This window comes from Aotus nancymaae, unplaced genomic scaffold, assembly GCF_030222135.1.
Source record: "Aotus nancymaae isolate 86718 unplaced genomic scaffold, 86718_ANA_hifiasm-v0.15.2.pri h1tg000008l, whole genome shotgun sequence".
Classification (NCBI taxonomy): domain Eukaryota; kingdom Metazoa; phylum Chordata; class Mammalia; order Primates; family Aotidae; genus Aotus; species Aotus nancymaae.
Genome location: NW_026988419.1, coordinates 27,864,954 through 27,878,487, shown reverse-complemented (window position 1 = coordinate 27,878,487; position 13,534 = coordinate 27,864,954). Strand labels below are relative to the sequence as shown.

The following is a 13,534-nucleotide window of genomic DNA, read 5'->3' as shown; positions in this document are numbered from 1 at the left end:
CCAAAATGTGTAAGTGATATGTTTCTGTCATTATTAGAGTAAATTCAAAATACTCTTAAACTATGGCCAGGTGTGGTGGCTCATGCCTGTAATCCCAGCAGTTTGAGAGGTCGAGGCAGGCAGATCTCTTGAGGTCGGGAGTACTAGACCAGCCTTGCTAACGTGGTAAAACCTCATCTCTACTAAAAATACAAAAAAGAAAAACTTGCTGGGCATGGTGGCAGGTGCCTGTAATCCCAGCTATTTGGGATGTTGAGCAGGAGAATCACTTGAACCCAGGAGACAGAGGTTGCAGTGAGCCAAGATCACACCACTGCACTCTAGCCTGGGTAACAGAATAAGACTCTGACAAAAAAAAAAACTCTTAAAGTCACCAGAACTCACTTTTATTCTAATTTGCTTTGTGAATGAGAGAGGAAAGGGAACATGCACCATACACCTGGAATGTGTGTAAGGCAGGACAAAAGTTGAGGACCACTGCTCGCCCAAACTGACTGACTTAAATGTCTCTAAAGCAAGATGCTTTCTCATTGCTGTACTTCACACTGCCCTTCCTTCTACCTGGAATATCCTCATCTCACATGTCTAGCTGTTGAGCAGCTTTGCATCCTTCGAGCCTCAGCTGAAGTGTCACCTCCTCCACGGAGTCTTCTGTGATCTTCTTCAGTGGCCCTGCTCTAACCTTGTCAAAGTTTAAGTACTCTGTGTTCCCGTGACCCCAGTGCAAATCTCTGTAATAGCACCAGTCACAATGAACTGTAAGTCTTCTGTATTCCTCTCTGCCCTATACCTCCAAGACTGTATGTTTTTGCAGGCAAGGTTTTAGCGTGAGGTCTGGTGCAATGGGGCACTCAGTTATGCCACAAATGAACCAATAAGTAGAATGACTGTTCAGATCTGCCTGTCATTCTTTTGCTTCCTAGCCCTGAATAATATCATATGATGTGGGTTCCATGATCTAAGCTACAAGGGAGCTGCTAGCTGAGCAGTTTGGGGTTGAGCAGATGAGTTACTAGAAAAGCTGTAATTCCTAAGAGGAAGTACTGGCTGAAATACAGACAGAAGAATCTTAGATAAGCACATTCTACTGTACACCAGATTCCCCCACCTTTTTTTAAAAAAACAAAAACTTTTTTACCTTTTATTTTTTTTACTGTAACTTTAAAAAAAAAAAACAAAAAAAACAAAGTCTTGCTCTGTCGCCAGGCTGGAGTGCAGTGGCGTGATCTCGGCTCACTGCAGCCTTCGGCTCATGCAGCCTCCGGCTCACTGCAGCCTCCGCCTCCCAGGTTCAAGAGATTCTCCTGCCTCCAGAGTAGCTGGAACTATAGGTGCACACCACCATGCTCAGCTAATTTTTGTATTTTTAGTAGGGACGGGGTTTCACCGTGTTAGCCAGGATGGTCTCGATCTCTTCATCTCATGATACACTGCCTCAGCCTTCCAAAGTGCTGAGATTACAGGTGTGAGTCACCATGCCCAGCTACTGTCACCTTCTTTACTCATGCCCTAACTGTACCCATATATTGACATGTATCACATCCCCACCCCCTACTCCCAAAATTCTTGAGCCCTCATGGAAATGAATGCTGGCATATGCCAGCCCTGTCTCATATCCAGCCTTCAGGTCAAACAACAGGAGCTTTGTCCCAAATCAGCAATACTTATTTGAGAAAGTGAGATATCCATATTAAAATATGGCAAAACTCTGTGTGATTATTAAAAAAAAAAAAAAAAAAAGCAGGTCTTTAAAGCCATTTATAAATCCCAAGTCAGACATTTGACCCTTGGAACTAAAAGTAGCATGTAAAGACCACATTTTGTTCATTTTTATGAATGATTTTGCCATTTTCCTGGTATATTTGAATTACATTATTGAATATTCCAAATTTGGATGTTAGCTCCTTTAACAAGAAGATCCAAAAGTGACTTCAAAGATGATGTACACTGTGTGACTCTGATTATCTGTCTACATTCTGTAGTGGCCGTCCCACGGGTGGAAGCACTGACCGTATCCAGAAGTTGCGGAAAGAGTATTATCAGGCTCGGAGAGAAGGTTTCCCTTTATATGAAGATGATGAAGGAAGAGCAAGGCCATCTGATTATGACCTTCTCTGGGTAAGCTCGTGCATGATTTCAGTCATTGAAGTCATCTTTTCTTAGAATGTTTAGAGCAGAAGAACATGCTCAAGAATGTTCTGTACATATCAGATTATATTCAGGTTTCTTGGGCTTCGTAGATAGGAACATTATGCAAACCACAGCCATATTCTCCCACAGAAGCTGCTTATGGAAATCAAGCCACATGCATGTACAGTAGTTCATTCTGATTTTTCTCATACTTCCTGTTATATGCCAACTGGTTTGAGGGAAGCAGAAGTTAGCTACTTTAAACAGGACAACAGATCTTTGTCACCATCTACTGAGCCTTGATTCTTGCAACACAAGCCATCTCTCCTTTGGAAAATGGTGATTAGAAGTAAATTTCAAAAGGGTTATTGTCGGAGATGTCTGTCATTTGTTTACTGGATCTGATCACTTCACATTGTGCTGATCTTACCAGCATACTAGGATGGATTTATTTTGAGCTAAGGGCAGTTTTTGTATTAGAGGATTCTTTTTGCTAAATCCTTTGACATTCAGGGAACAGAAAAGAATATAGTGACCACTAAAGAAAAGCTCATTGGGTTTTTTTGGCGTAGCATGATTCACTCTCTCATCGTTTTCAAGAAGCAAGTCTCTGCCTACACGATACACTTAACTCTCGAGCATCCACAAAAATGCCCAGGAAGAGGGTGCTTAGAATTGCATGAAATGTGCACATCAGATGTGTAGACCAGTGCTGGATGTAGAGCTGGTGCTCAGTAATTGTTAGTTCTTGTTAGTGACATATTATTGGAGCAGAACTGAACATGGTAATATTAGTGTCCTTGCTGGAGTTCAGTTCTCACTCACCCTGTAATGATTTCTGCCTTCTACTAGCAATTTTAGTGCTGCTCTGAGAACCAGGTGAGAGATGCTGTTATCCCTGGTGCCCGTGAAAGACACCAGCTCCTTTGAAAGGCAAATCTATTAAGACAGGTTTCCTTTCCTGAGTTTCACCCTCATGTTTATGCTCATAAGGTCAGGGTGGGGAGAATAGAGTCTGGCAACTGAGCCAATTCTCTCTAATTCTTACATCTGTGTTGGGGGGCCTGTCGTGTGCACCTCTACACTGGGGTGTGAAAATCAGTTTCAGGATCCACCACTGTTGGGCAGAGCAACCAAAACTCCTCGGCCCAGAAGATTGCGCCTGTATAATGGAGTTTCAAACACTAATCCGAAGTGCACAGTGCTCGTAGGCAATCTCAAGCCAAGTGGCTTCAGCCTCTTTGGACAGAAGCAGCCTGAGACTATGGATCAGAACAAACAGCTCTTTATTGGTTTTATTACAGATGTTAGGATTAAACAGAATGACACCTAGAGTGATGGGAAAACTTGTCTCTTAGTTTCTCTGTAGCAGAAGAGAAAGATTTCCACAGAATCACAGATTAGATAACAATTCACTCAGTTTCAAAGTTGATCGAGATCGATTTACTGCCTTTGACAAGAGACGTGAACTACTTGTTAGGTAAGGCTCAGCTCCCTCGATAAGCCAAACAAGCAATAAAATAAAGGAAAGTCATTTCCACTATACCCAAAACAGAACACCATGTCCACTGCATTGAAAAGTGCTCTATCTCAAAACCACTGTGAATTCCTATGAGCAAAATAAGACAAATAATTTTAGACAAAATAGTCCTGGTTGTTTTGACCTTATTTTATATGATTTCCTTACATCAAGCTGAAAGGATGATGGTGCTTAACTGTCATGAGACTTGAAGTTTCCTCTGTCCCTCACCAAACCTGAGCTAGATAACTATACCCTTGGGTGCTCCCTTTTTTAATGATTCTATTTTTATGCCAAGTAAACGTGTAACCAGACCATCTAGTGAGTAAAAAAGTATCTCTAGTTTAATTTGTGTTTCCCATGCTCCGGTGTGTTGAGCTCTGCCAAAAGCGACTGATTTTATGTTTCCCAGACAATTGGGGTCTGAGGCTTCCCAAAGGGATGCTTGGGAAATGCACTGCCATAAAAGACGAGTGTTCTTTGTGATTGCCTGTGATACTCCAAGCCAGGGATTAGAATCTCAGCATCCTTTCCTCTCCTCTCCCCACGCCAAGGAAAAACACTAGTGTCTTTTGTTCAGCTTAGGCCTGAGAAATTGCACCGTTGTCTTGCCACTTTTGGAGAGATCTAGGAAAGCAAGTTTAGAAAGTTAACATTTCATTCCTGTCAGGCGGCCAGACCCAACAAGGCAACTTTTATGAGAATGTGGTTCCTAGAAAGGCAGGTCTTCAGCATCACCACCAGGACCCTTGCTAAAACCAGATCACGGTTGCATGAAAGGGAAGAATGGGGCCCAGGAGAGACCCTGAGGGAATGCGCCAGGTGGTAATCAAGGATTCTGACCCACAATTCTAAAAATAGGATATTGACTTTGATCCTTTGAGTAAACAGTAAAACAGTCTAACTTCTTTAACAAAACCACCGCGTGGACCAGCATCATCAGAGATGATGTTATGAACTTAGAACTCATCCAAGTCCAGTGCCTCTGGTTGAGAGGCCTGATGAGTGTTTCCTGGAGTCATTCTATACTGGGGAACTTCGGAACTATTGAGAAGGAAGTTACAAAGATAAGTTACCTAATAACTACTTGTAAACTCATTTAAAAATAGGCCAGCAAGAATGAAAGTATGCTCACAAAGGTCTTCAAAGCCAAAATAATGAAAATCACCACTTGAAAGTGTATTAGGGTCTATAAATATTTTTAAATAGATATATATAAATATACATATATATATATATATGACTAATGCTTTTTCTTTGGCTTGCCCTGGACTTTCTGCGTCTTCCCAGATCATCTTGTATGTAGTTCTCTACCATTATTGCACCTGCCCAGTGGCCTGGAGTCTAAGATTTTTCTTAATGAGCCCTTGGGTACTCACTTGCTTTCATGCCTGTCTTCTCTTCCCTCTCCTTTCCCCTCTCCCTCTGACCTCCCCCCTCTCCTCTCCCCTGATTCCTATTACATTTTAACAAATATTTTCTAAATCTTAGTGTAGACCAGGTGCTGGTAACAAGAATATGACATTACTTCTACCTTGGAGGAATCCATGATCTAGCCAGGAATACAAATCTCTAAGCCTAAACAAAACAGAGCAATAATATATGTGATAAATGCTATAGTCTAGAGAGGTATTAGCTTCTATATGTACTCAGAGAGAGTAGTTAATTCTGTTGGAGGTACATAGTTGGAGACAGAGGGCTGGGAAACGTATAGAGACAATTTGGGAATTGCCTCAACTGACATGCTTTGTTCTTTTATTCTCAAATTTGTTGGATTTTTTTTTCTTTTCCAAAGGATCTCCCGATTTATTCACTTTGTTTTAAAATAAATGAATACACACAGACTGTAAGGTTTGTAAATATGGACTTGAGACCTTAAAATCTTTTCAGCTGCTCTGTTTTGTAACTGTTTTCCCTTCTTAGCGCTGAAAAGCTGTAAAGCACAAGTTGAAAGAATCTCAGTGGCTGCAAGTGAAACAGTCTGGTGAGTTTTTATAGGCCCAATTAAGTAAGCAAGATATGCTTGCTGTGAAGTGTTAATATTTGCCAGAAGAAAACATAATACCTGTTATCTGCTGGTATTTTATTTTTTGTAAAACTTACCACAGTCCTCTGACAATGGGCTGCTTTTTTTTATTAGAAGATAAAGCTGATCTGCTTATTTAACAGCAGCATGAATATCCTGTAAATAATTTCAGCAGTGAGATGCCTCTGAAGTTTTCTAAAAATATTAGTGCCTTTATTATTGTCTTTTTCAAGAGCTGAATAACATGTATCATTATCCATCCTCCCCACCTTTTTTTTTTTTTAATCTTTGGCTAAATTAGAAGAATGTTTATAAAAGAAGTTTGTAGACACGTTTGGGAAGGGAGGACATTTGTTTATATATAGAAAAAAGCAAGAGAGCATCTTAAATCAGCGTGATATACTTGTTTCCACTGTCATTAAAAATATGGTGCTGGCCAGGCACAGTGGCTCACGCCTGTAATCCCAGCACTTTAGGAGGCCAAGGCAGGTAGAGCACAAGGTCAAGAGATCGAGACCATCCTGGCCAACATGGTGAAACCCCATCTCTACTAAATATACAAAAATTAGCTGGGTGTAGTGGCGCGTGCCTGTAGTCCCAGCTACTCAGGAGGCTGAGGCAGGAGAATTGCCTGAACCCGGGAAGCAGAGGTTGCAGTGAGCCAAGATCACGCCACCGCATTCCAGCTTGGCAACAGAGCGAGCAAGACTCCGTCTCAAAAAACAACAAAACAAAAACAAAAAACATGGTAAACATGGTGCTGTATCTCTCTGGCACAGAGGATTGGCTCAGATAGATTACAGTTGAGATAGTTGGGTGAATAAATGTAAACATCTGAAAGACTTGTTCACCCTATTATGAAGATGGCCAACTTGAAGAAACATACTTGGCCGCTGATCTGGACAATGAAAGACAAATCCGGTGAATTTTGCACTCGGAGGAAAGAGAAAACACAATGCTGAGATTATGCTAACCATCTTAAGAAAAGGATTGAAAATAGAATGTGCAATAGCCAAGGAAGTATAAAAGCCATCAGAAGGTTTTCCCTAAACATCAGGAGATAAGAGGATGAGTGAGATTTCTATGTATTTTCCTTGTCTGTTCCTTAAAAGCATCTGATGAAAACTAAGTACATTGATGAACAATTCTGGTTGAGTCAATAGCTCTTAGATTTCAAAAAACAGAAACCTAAATCAAACTGACCTGATTCATAAAGGAAATTTTGTTGACTTCTTTCAGGGAAATCCATAAGCATATTCTGACTTCAGGCAAAGCTGGATCCAGCTCCTCCAGACAGGCTATCAGGAGTCTCTTTTCTCATCTCTCAGCTTTGCTATTCTCTCTGCAGACACCATTCTGATGAGGCTACCTGAGATAGAAAGACAGCCATCAGCAGCTCCAATACAACAACTCCGTAGGAAGAGATGGTCTCTGTGTAGATTGAGAAACATCCTGGAACCTATATTCAGCACAATGCTCAATAGCACTTATTGACTCAGCCTGGATCACGTGTCCACTTCTGAACCAACCCTCATGGCCAGATAGAAGCAATATTCTTACAGACTCAAACTAGGTCACAAGACCACCTCTGGAACTAGACAGTAAAGTCAAGTCCACCCAGTCTCCATAAATAAGGATAGGTGAAGAGAGAGTCCTCAAAGGAAAATCAAGGTGCTGTTAACAGGGAAAGGGAAAATAGATGCTAGACACAATTACAAATTGTCTACAACAACTTTGAGTTTTAATAATGATATAAACTTTCTTCATCTTTTTAGATTTTCAAGGAAAGAGAAAGAAAAACCTTTTTATTTAGGTATTCTCCTGTTTATCATTAGAAAGAATAGATCTATTATCAAACTTAAATTTGCTGTCGTTATTTGTTATGTAAAAGAGAAAGAAAATTCTCTTTTGTCTGTTGGTTCAATATCTTTGAACTATCCCAGGAACCCAGATGATGTCACTGAATTATTCATGAGAAATTTTCAGACCTCTGGAACTTTATTTATATAGGCAAATGGCATTTTAGTTTACTTCACACCTAGCAATCCACCCCAGGAGAAGCAGTAGAATTCTTTGGAAGGACTAAAGTTGCTCTCTTTCTTTACATAGAGTTGCTCTATCTATAGCCTCATGAACTGTTGTCTTGTGACATGCACATGTTCTGTTCTTAAAACCTTTAAAAGGTGAGATGGGGTAAAGAATTAGAGCCATTAAATATTTGTATCCAGGCTGGGTGCGGTGGCTCATACTTCTGATATCAGCACTTTGGGAGGCTGAACTGGGAGGAGCACCTGAGCCCAAGAGTTTGGGCAACACAATAAAACCCTATCTCTACAAATAAAACAAACAAACAGAAAAAAACAAAATTATCTGGGTGTGGTGGTGTGCATCTGTAGTTCCAGCTACATGAGAGGCTGAGAGAGGAGGATTGCTGGAGTCCAGGAGGTCAAGGCTGCAGAGAGCCATAATCATGCCACTGCACTCCAGCCTGGGCAACAGAGCAAGACCCTTTCTCAAAAAAAAAAAAAAAATATATATATATATATATATATACATACACACATATATCCAGTCTGGGCAACAGAGCAAGACCCTTTCTCCAAAAAAAAAAAAAAATATATATATATATATATATATATGTATCCAGAGACTGCTGCAATTGGGCTGCTCCCACACAATGGGCAATCCCTTCTCACTTGATAAGCCTTCTTGAGCTCCATCCCAAAGGTTCGCTCCCAATGACTGACTTCACCAACACATCCCTTGATTTCCAGAAACAGTGGAACTGAGTTGGAAAGCAATACCAAGTCAGAGAAAAGGAAGAGAGAAAATCTTGAGTATATATTACATGGGTTTTAGAAAGGCCTGAAGTTTTATTGAACTTGTTACTGGTAAAACATCAAATGCCAATGGAAGAGTTGAGATTTGCTCACTTAGATGTCAGCAAGTAGTAAAACAAAAAATTGAGAAAAGAAGAGGATAAAATAAATTGAATTTTTTTTTTGGTTTGGTAGCTTTGGCCCTTTTATATTTCAGTGTGTCTTTCACAGGAATTTGTTGACATATAAGCTATATGGGAGAAGATCTAAAGTATACATGTGAGTGAATTTCTAGCTTTTAAATATGGCATAAATCATTTTTGAAAGGAAGAAACATGTTTACAGTGTCCCCAACATAGAAATAAACTGTGTTCCAGAAGTACATTTAGAAGTTGGCAATTTAGAACTAGGAATGGATTTTTCCCATAGGGAAAAAAATATATATTGTTTGTTAGGATCCCAAACCAGTCTATAGAAACCCACTAAAATCCAATAACCTTGTGCTAATCACAGAACAATACCCTTGAAGCAGAAACAGGGAGCTATCTAAGCCAGGAGAGCAACAGGAAATTCTCTTTCTCCCTCCCCTCTTTTTTGAACACATTTTTTGGGACACTCTCTAGGCCCTTCCCATCTACTGGTCTTTAAGTGTGGTTCCCCGGTTCCCTGACCCTTAGTTCCTCTGTCTCCCCATCATGGCACCCCACTTAAGCCCACTCCTCCCCCAAAGCGTTCAGGCATCCAGAGTTACTTCTCTGCCCCATCCCTCAACAAAGTTACCATTCTCAGTACAGTTCGTCTCAGCAATACTTTGTGGGACAAATCTGATCCATAAAGTTTGTAGGGATAGGCAAGGAGGAGGGAACAGGAGAGGGGCTAATGGAATGTACTCCTGGAACAGGAGTGTTAGAGCTATTCCTGATGCTCTGTTGCTACTACACTAGCCTCTGGATTCTCCAGCACTTCTCTTTTCACGTATGGAGCCCAAGCGTCCACGGATCCCCTGTCTGACACTGCCTGTGGGCAGTGACCTGATCCCAAGAGTGGATCTGATTCCTCCAGCAAACTGGCCCTCACTTTCTAAAGGAAGCCGTTGGTTTTTGGCTCTGCCCTCTGTGGCCCACAGGGTCATTTGCTACAACTAACACGGGCCATGATGCCTCAGCCCTGCCTGAAAATCTGCCCTGAAGATAACTCCTGTCTACTCATCCTGTGTTTCAAAACACACAAATGTCCTGACTTTTGGAACTACTAATTTAGCAGATATGGGAAGCATTTTAGCACAGGATGTGAGACCAGAGACTCTGAAGCTGGGCTGCCTGAGTTCCCATCCAGGCTGTACCCCTTACTCACTAGGTGAGTTTGGGCAGTTTATTTTACCTCTCTGTCTCCTTTAAAAGTAAGATAATAGTACTGTCTCCTTGAAGTACTGTGATACATATATGATTACACGTAAAGCACTTAAAATAGTGTCTAAACATGTAGGAATTGTCAATAAACATGAGGAGTTTTTAAGTGGTACACATATCTAGGTATTTTGAAGTAACACAGACAAGCCTTCTGTCTTAGTCGTTATTGGAGCTCCTTAGCCTCTTCGGTTATTCCAGAGCCATTGGACATTACACAGCACACAAAGCCTTGAGGGTGGCCTTCACATCCTGCTCACTGTGGTTACCACTGAGATGCCCAGGGTCACTTCAGGTGCTAACTGTCAAGCTTGGTTGTCAGGCACTTTTGGCAAATTCCATTGGTCCAAAGGTCAGTGTCTATTTCCCCCACTCCCACACACATACTTTTCCTTCAAAAGTACATTCCTTTCATCCCTGACCCTGGGGGCACACCTAATCTCTTTAATGAGCTTACGCTAAAATCAAAGACCAGAAGAAAGTTGACTTCTAGCAGCTTCTGCCTTCAGCTCTGCAAAGACCCTAAAGCAAAGAAATCCCAGGGTCCAGTTAAGGACTTAAAATAGGAGAGTGGAATACAAAGAGAATATATACAAATTATTTACTTAATACATTATACTACAACCAGATTGTTAATAAAAATGGTGTCATTTACTCAAGTGCAGACTCTACCTTATATAAGCTATTCCATAGGCTAGTTCTGTGAGGTACATATCTTTAATCCAGTTTTTAGATAAGAAAACGAAGGTTCCAAGACCTTGCCTCATGGCCACACAATCATTAGCAAAGCTGATTTTCAAATCCCTACTAACTTCCAGTGAAAAGCCCCTTATGTTGAGATAACTTCTTAAGATGTATGAAAGAAAAAACGTGTGAATACTCATCTGCAAGCCCTACAAATACTGTCTTCTGCCTTTGTTAAACTACTTTGAATTATCACTCTTAATTTGTTTTTGAACCCAGCAGTACTAAACCGAAACTAACGTGTGGTGTTTTATCAGTCCTTTGTCAGTCTAAGTGAAATCATTCTTTTTATGCTGTAATCAAATAAGTTACCCATCTCTGGCTCAAACCCAAACCTAAATAGCAAAGAACAGAAAAAGAAAGTTCAGAAACACATGATTTTTCCATAGTATGTCAAAAAACCCTATGCTATACTTCCATTAGAGTGAAAAAAGAGTTCTTTCTGCTTTTAATGAGCATTAATTCCCGTTCAGGATGTCGAGTTTAGAACAGGTTAACTTCCCCCAAACCACAGCCGTTTGTGTTGGATCATGGTTAAAACCCCAGATTCCAACTTCTACAATAATAACATTCTTTTCTTCTACTGCAATGGGAGAAATGACCATTTTATGTAACATAAGAAAAACTATAGCAGAAACCCCTATGAATTCCAGATTTCTTAAACTGTTCTCAAAGCTGTTTAAAATCAGTTGGGTACATTTTATTTTAGCAGTGCTTAAATGTTCTAAAATAAACTTTGGGTACTAAATAAAAAAATGAAGATGTCTGGAGTTGAAGAAATGAACATCTATCTAACTAGTATTTATAGCACATATATCACTTAAATTTGACAACAATTAAAACCCACATAAGCCGTGTTTGTGTTCAGATCCTGTGGCCTGGGATGTCCCCTCACACAGCTTCCTGACTGCAGCTGACCAATCAGGTCATTACAGCAGCCATTTTGTTCTTTCAATTTAAGGAAATTTTTGACCAAGAGTCATTCTGAGATTTAACATCATTTGGTTCTTATTAAATAGTAACTAGTCTGATGTTGTGATGGGAAAAAGAAAATCACAGAAAGCTCTCCACCAAAAGAAAGACAGGAAGCACACTTGAATCAAAGAAAAGCCTAAAATGAGAATGATCACTACCGTAGTATTGGAATTGCCATTCTCCACAAGAAGAATGACCACTTTTGAATACAATTGTAATGATACATACTAAAGTCTGTAACTTTACAGACCTCCTATGAATCTCATTAATGTCTTTGTATTTCATTCTGAGCCTTGAAATCACAGTGCGAAATTTTCAGAGAGTTTATGAAAGAGTGCAAAAGTTGATACCACTGAATTTTAGCAAGGCTGACAGGAAAACTTCCCACTTATTTTAGTAAATGATCTAAGAAGAAAGGATATAATGTTGCTATTATAAACCATTGAGAAATAGTCTCTTTTCTACTTTCGAGATGAGGCTTTTGTGACACAGTGGAGTATTTAGGTTTTATCTCCACGAAGCTTTCTTCAAATGATCATTCTGTGTCATCTCTCAGTCACAGGCATAGCTCCATTGCCTAAGCAGCAAAGTCAAAGTTGCACATGAGACAAATGTATTTTCTGAAATTTTCCATTTCTTTGTTGGTTTATTCATTCAGTGGATACTCAACAATTTATGAATGCAGAGGAAAGTGTACATCAAGCCTGACAATTGTATCATCAACACTTACCTACAAGGAAAGAAAACTCGATAGGTATATGTGTGTATCTGTCTGTCTGTGTGTGTATCGAGATGTGTGATTTGAAGTTTATCTTTTAGAGAAACAGTAAGAAATGTTGTATGAGAAAGACGTTCCCCATCACGACCTGATGTCTTTTCTTTAGTTAACCTTCTGACTCACTCTGTAATATTAGATAACCCAAACCATGTGGGGACACCTGCACTTTTCACTTTTGTTTTCCCATTCTCACTAATTGCCAGTGTCACAGATTGTTTCTGAATAGCAAATTTATTTTAGTTTTAAGTTTTTATATCTATCATCTACTTTTTTCCTTCAATTTTTTTTTTTTGTATGAACCAGGTTTCCTGTTTTCTATGCAATTCTCTTTGTGGTAATTTCCCGGATTTAAATTGTTAGGCGTATTTCAGTAACAGTGCACAATATGTATATGTAGTTATAAGGGAATCAGAGACTCATATTTCAGAGGAGGAAATCGTGGTTTCACAATTAATGTGAATGATAGCAAGAAGAAATCTTTTTAAAATAGGACTTGAATTAATGATCAGAAGAAAAAAAAATGCCATAGGATTTAGGAAACTGTGGCTTTCATGTGGCTCTAGGACTATTTTGCCTTTTCCCAGTTTCAGAAAATGAATAACTTTCTCCTTTCTATGCACGGATGTATATATATACACATATATATATATACACATATATATATACACACACACACACACGTATATATATATATATGGTTAAAAAATCTAATCCCTGAATACATGACAATGGGGGGAACCGATGACAGGCAAACAGGACAGAACTGACATTTTTTATCAAGCATTCAAATTTTCTCCTTTATTGATTCATAAGTTTAATTTATCAAAGATTTGAGTATCTTCCCATTTAGAAACTTAGAGTTTCCTAGGTTTCTTAAAGATTTGATCTCCAAAATAAGAAGGAAAACTGTTAATATCCTATAATCAACTAAGGAAAAGAATAAAGTCATTTTCACTTACGTTCTGTCCCTTTGGCCCAGGATTGGAGAACAGAATTTCAAAGTGTGTGGTTCCTTAGTCATACATTCATTTATTAATTAATGTGTTAGACCTTTACTCAGTGGCAACCTTGTGCCAGACATTTACTTGACTCTGAGGAATCAAAAGTGAATAAGGAGTTCATGTCTGCTGGGAAAGG

The 13,534-nt window shown here is 39.5% G+C and overlaps 1 protein-coding gene across 3 annotated transcripts in view; it reads left to right on the top strand.

Annotated features, from left to right (window-relative positions):
- The window catches only part of PARD3B (par-3 family cell polarity regulator beta), a 1,134,301-nt gene that overhangs the window by 956,414 nt on the left and 164,353 nt on the right, over positions 1 to 13,534 (top strand). For all 3 annotated transcript variants that reach the window (XM_064373118.1, XM_012446125.2, XM_064373119.1), the window contains one exon: positions 1,983 to 2,118. In XM_064373118.1, coding sequence (XP_064229188.1) covers positions 1,983 to 2,118 — 136 coding nt within the window. The remainder of the gene's footprint in view (positions 1 to 1,982; positions 2,119 to 13,534) is intronic.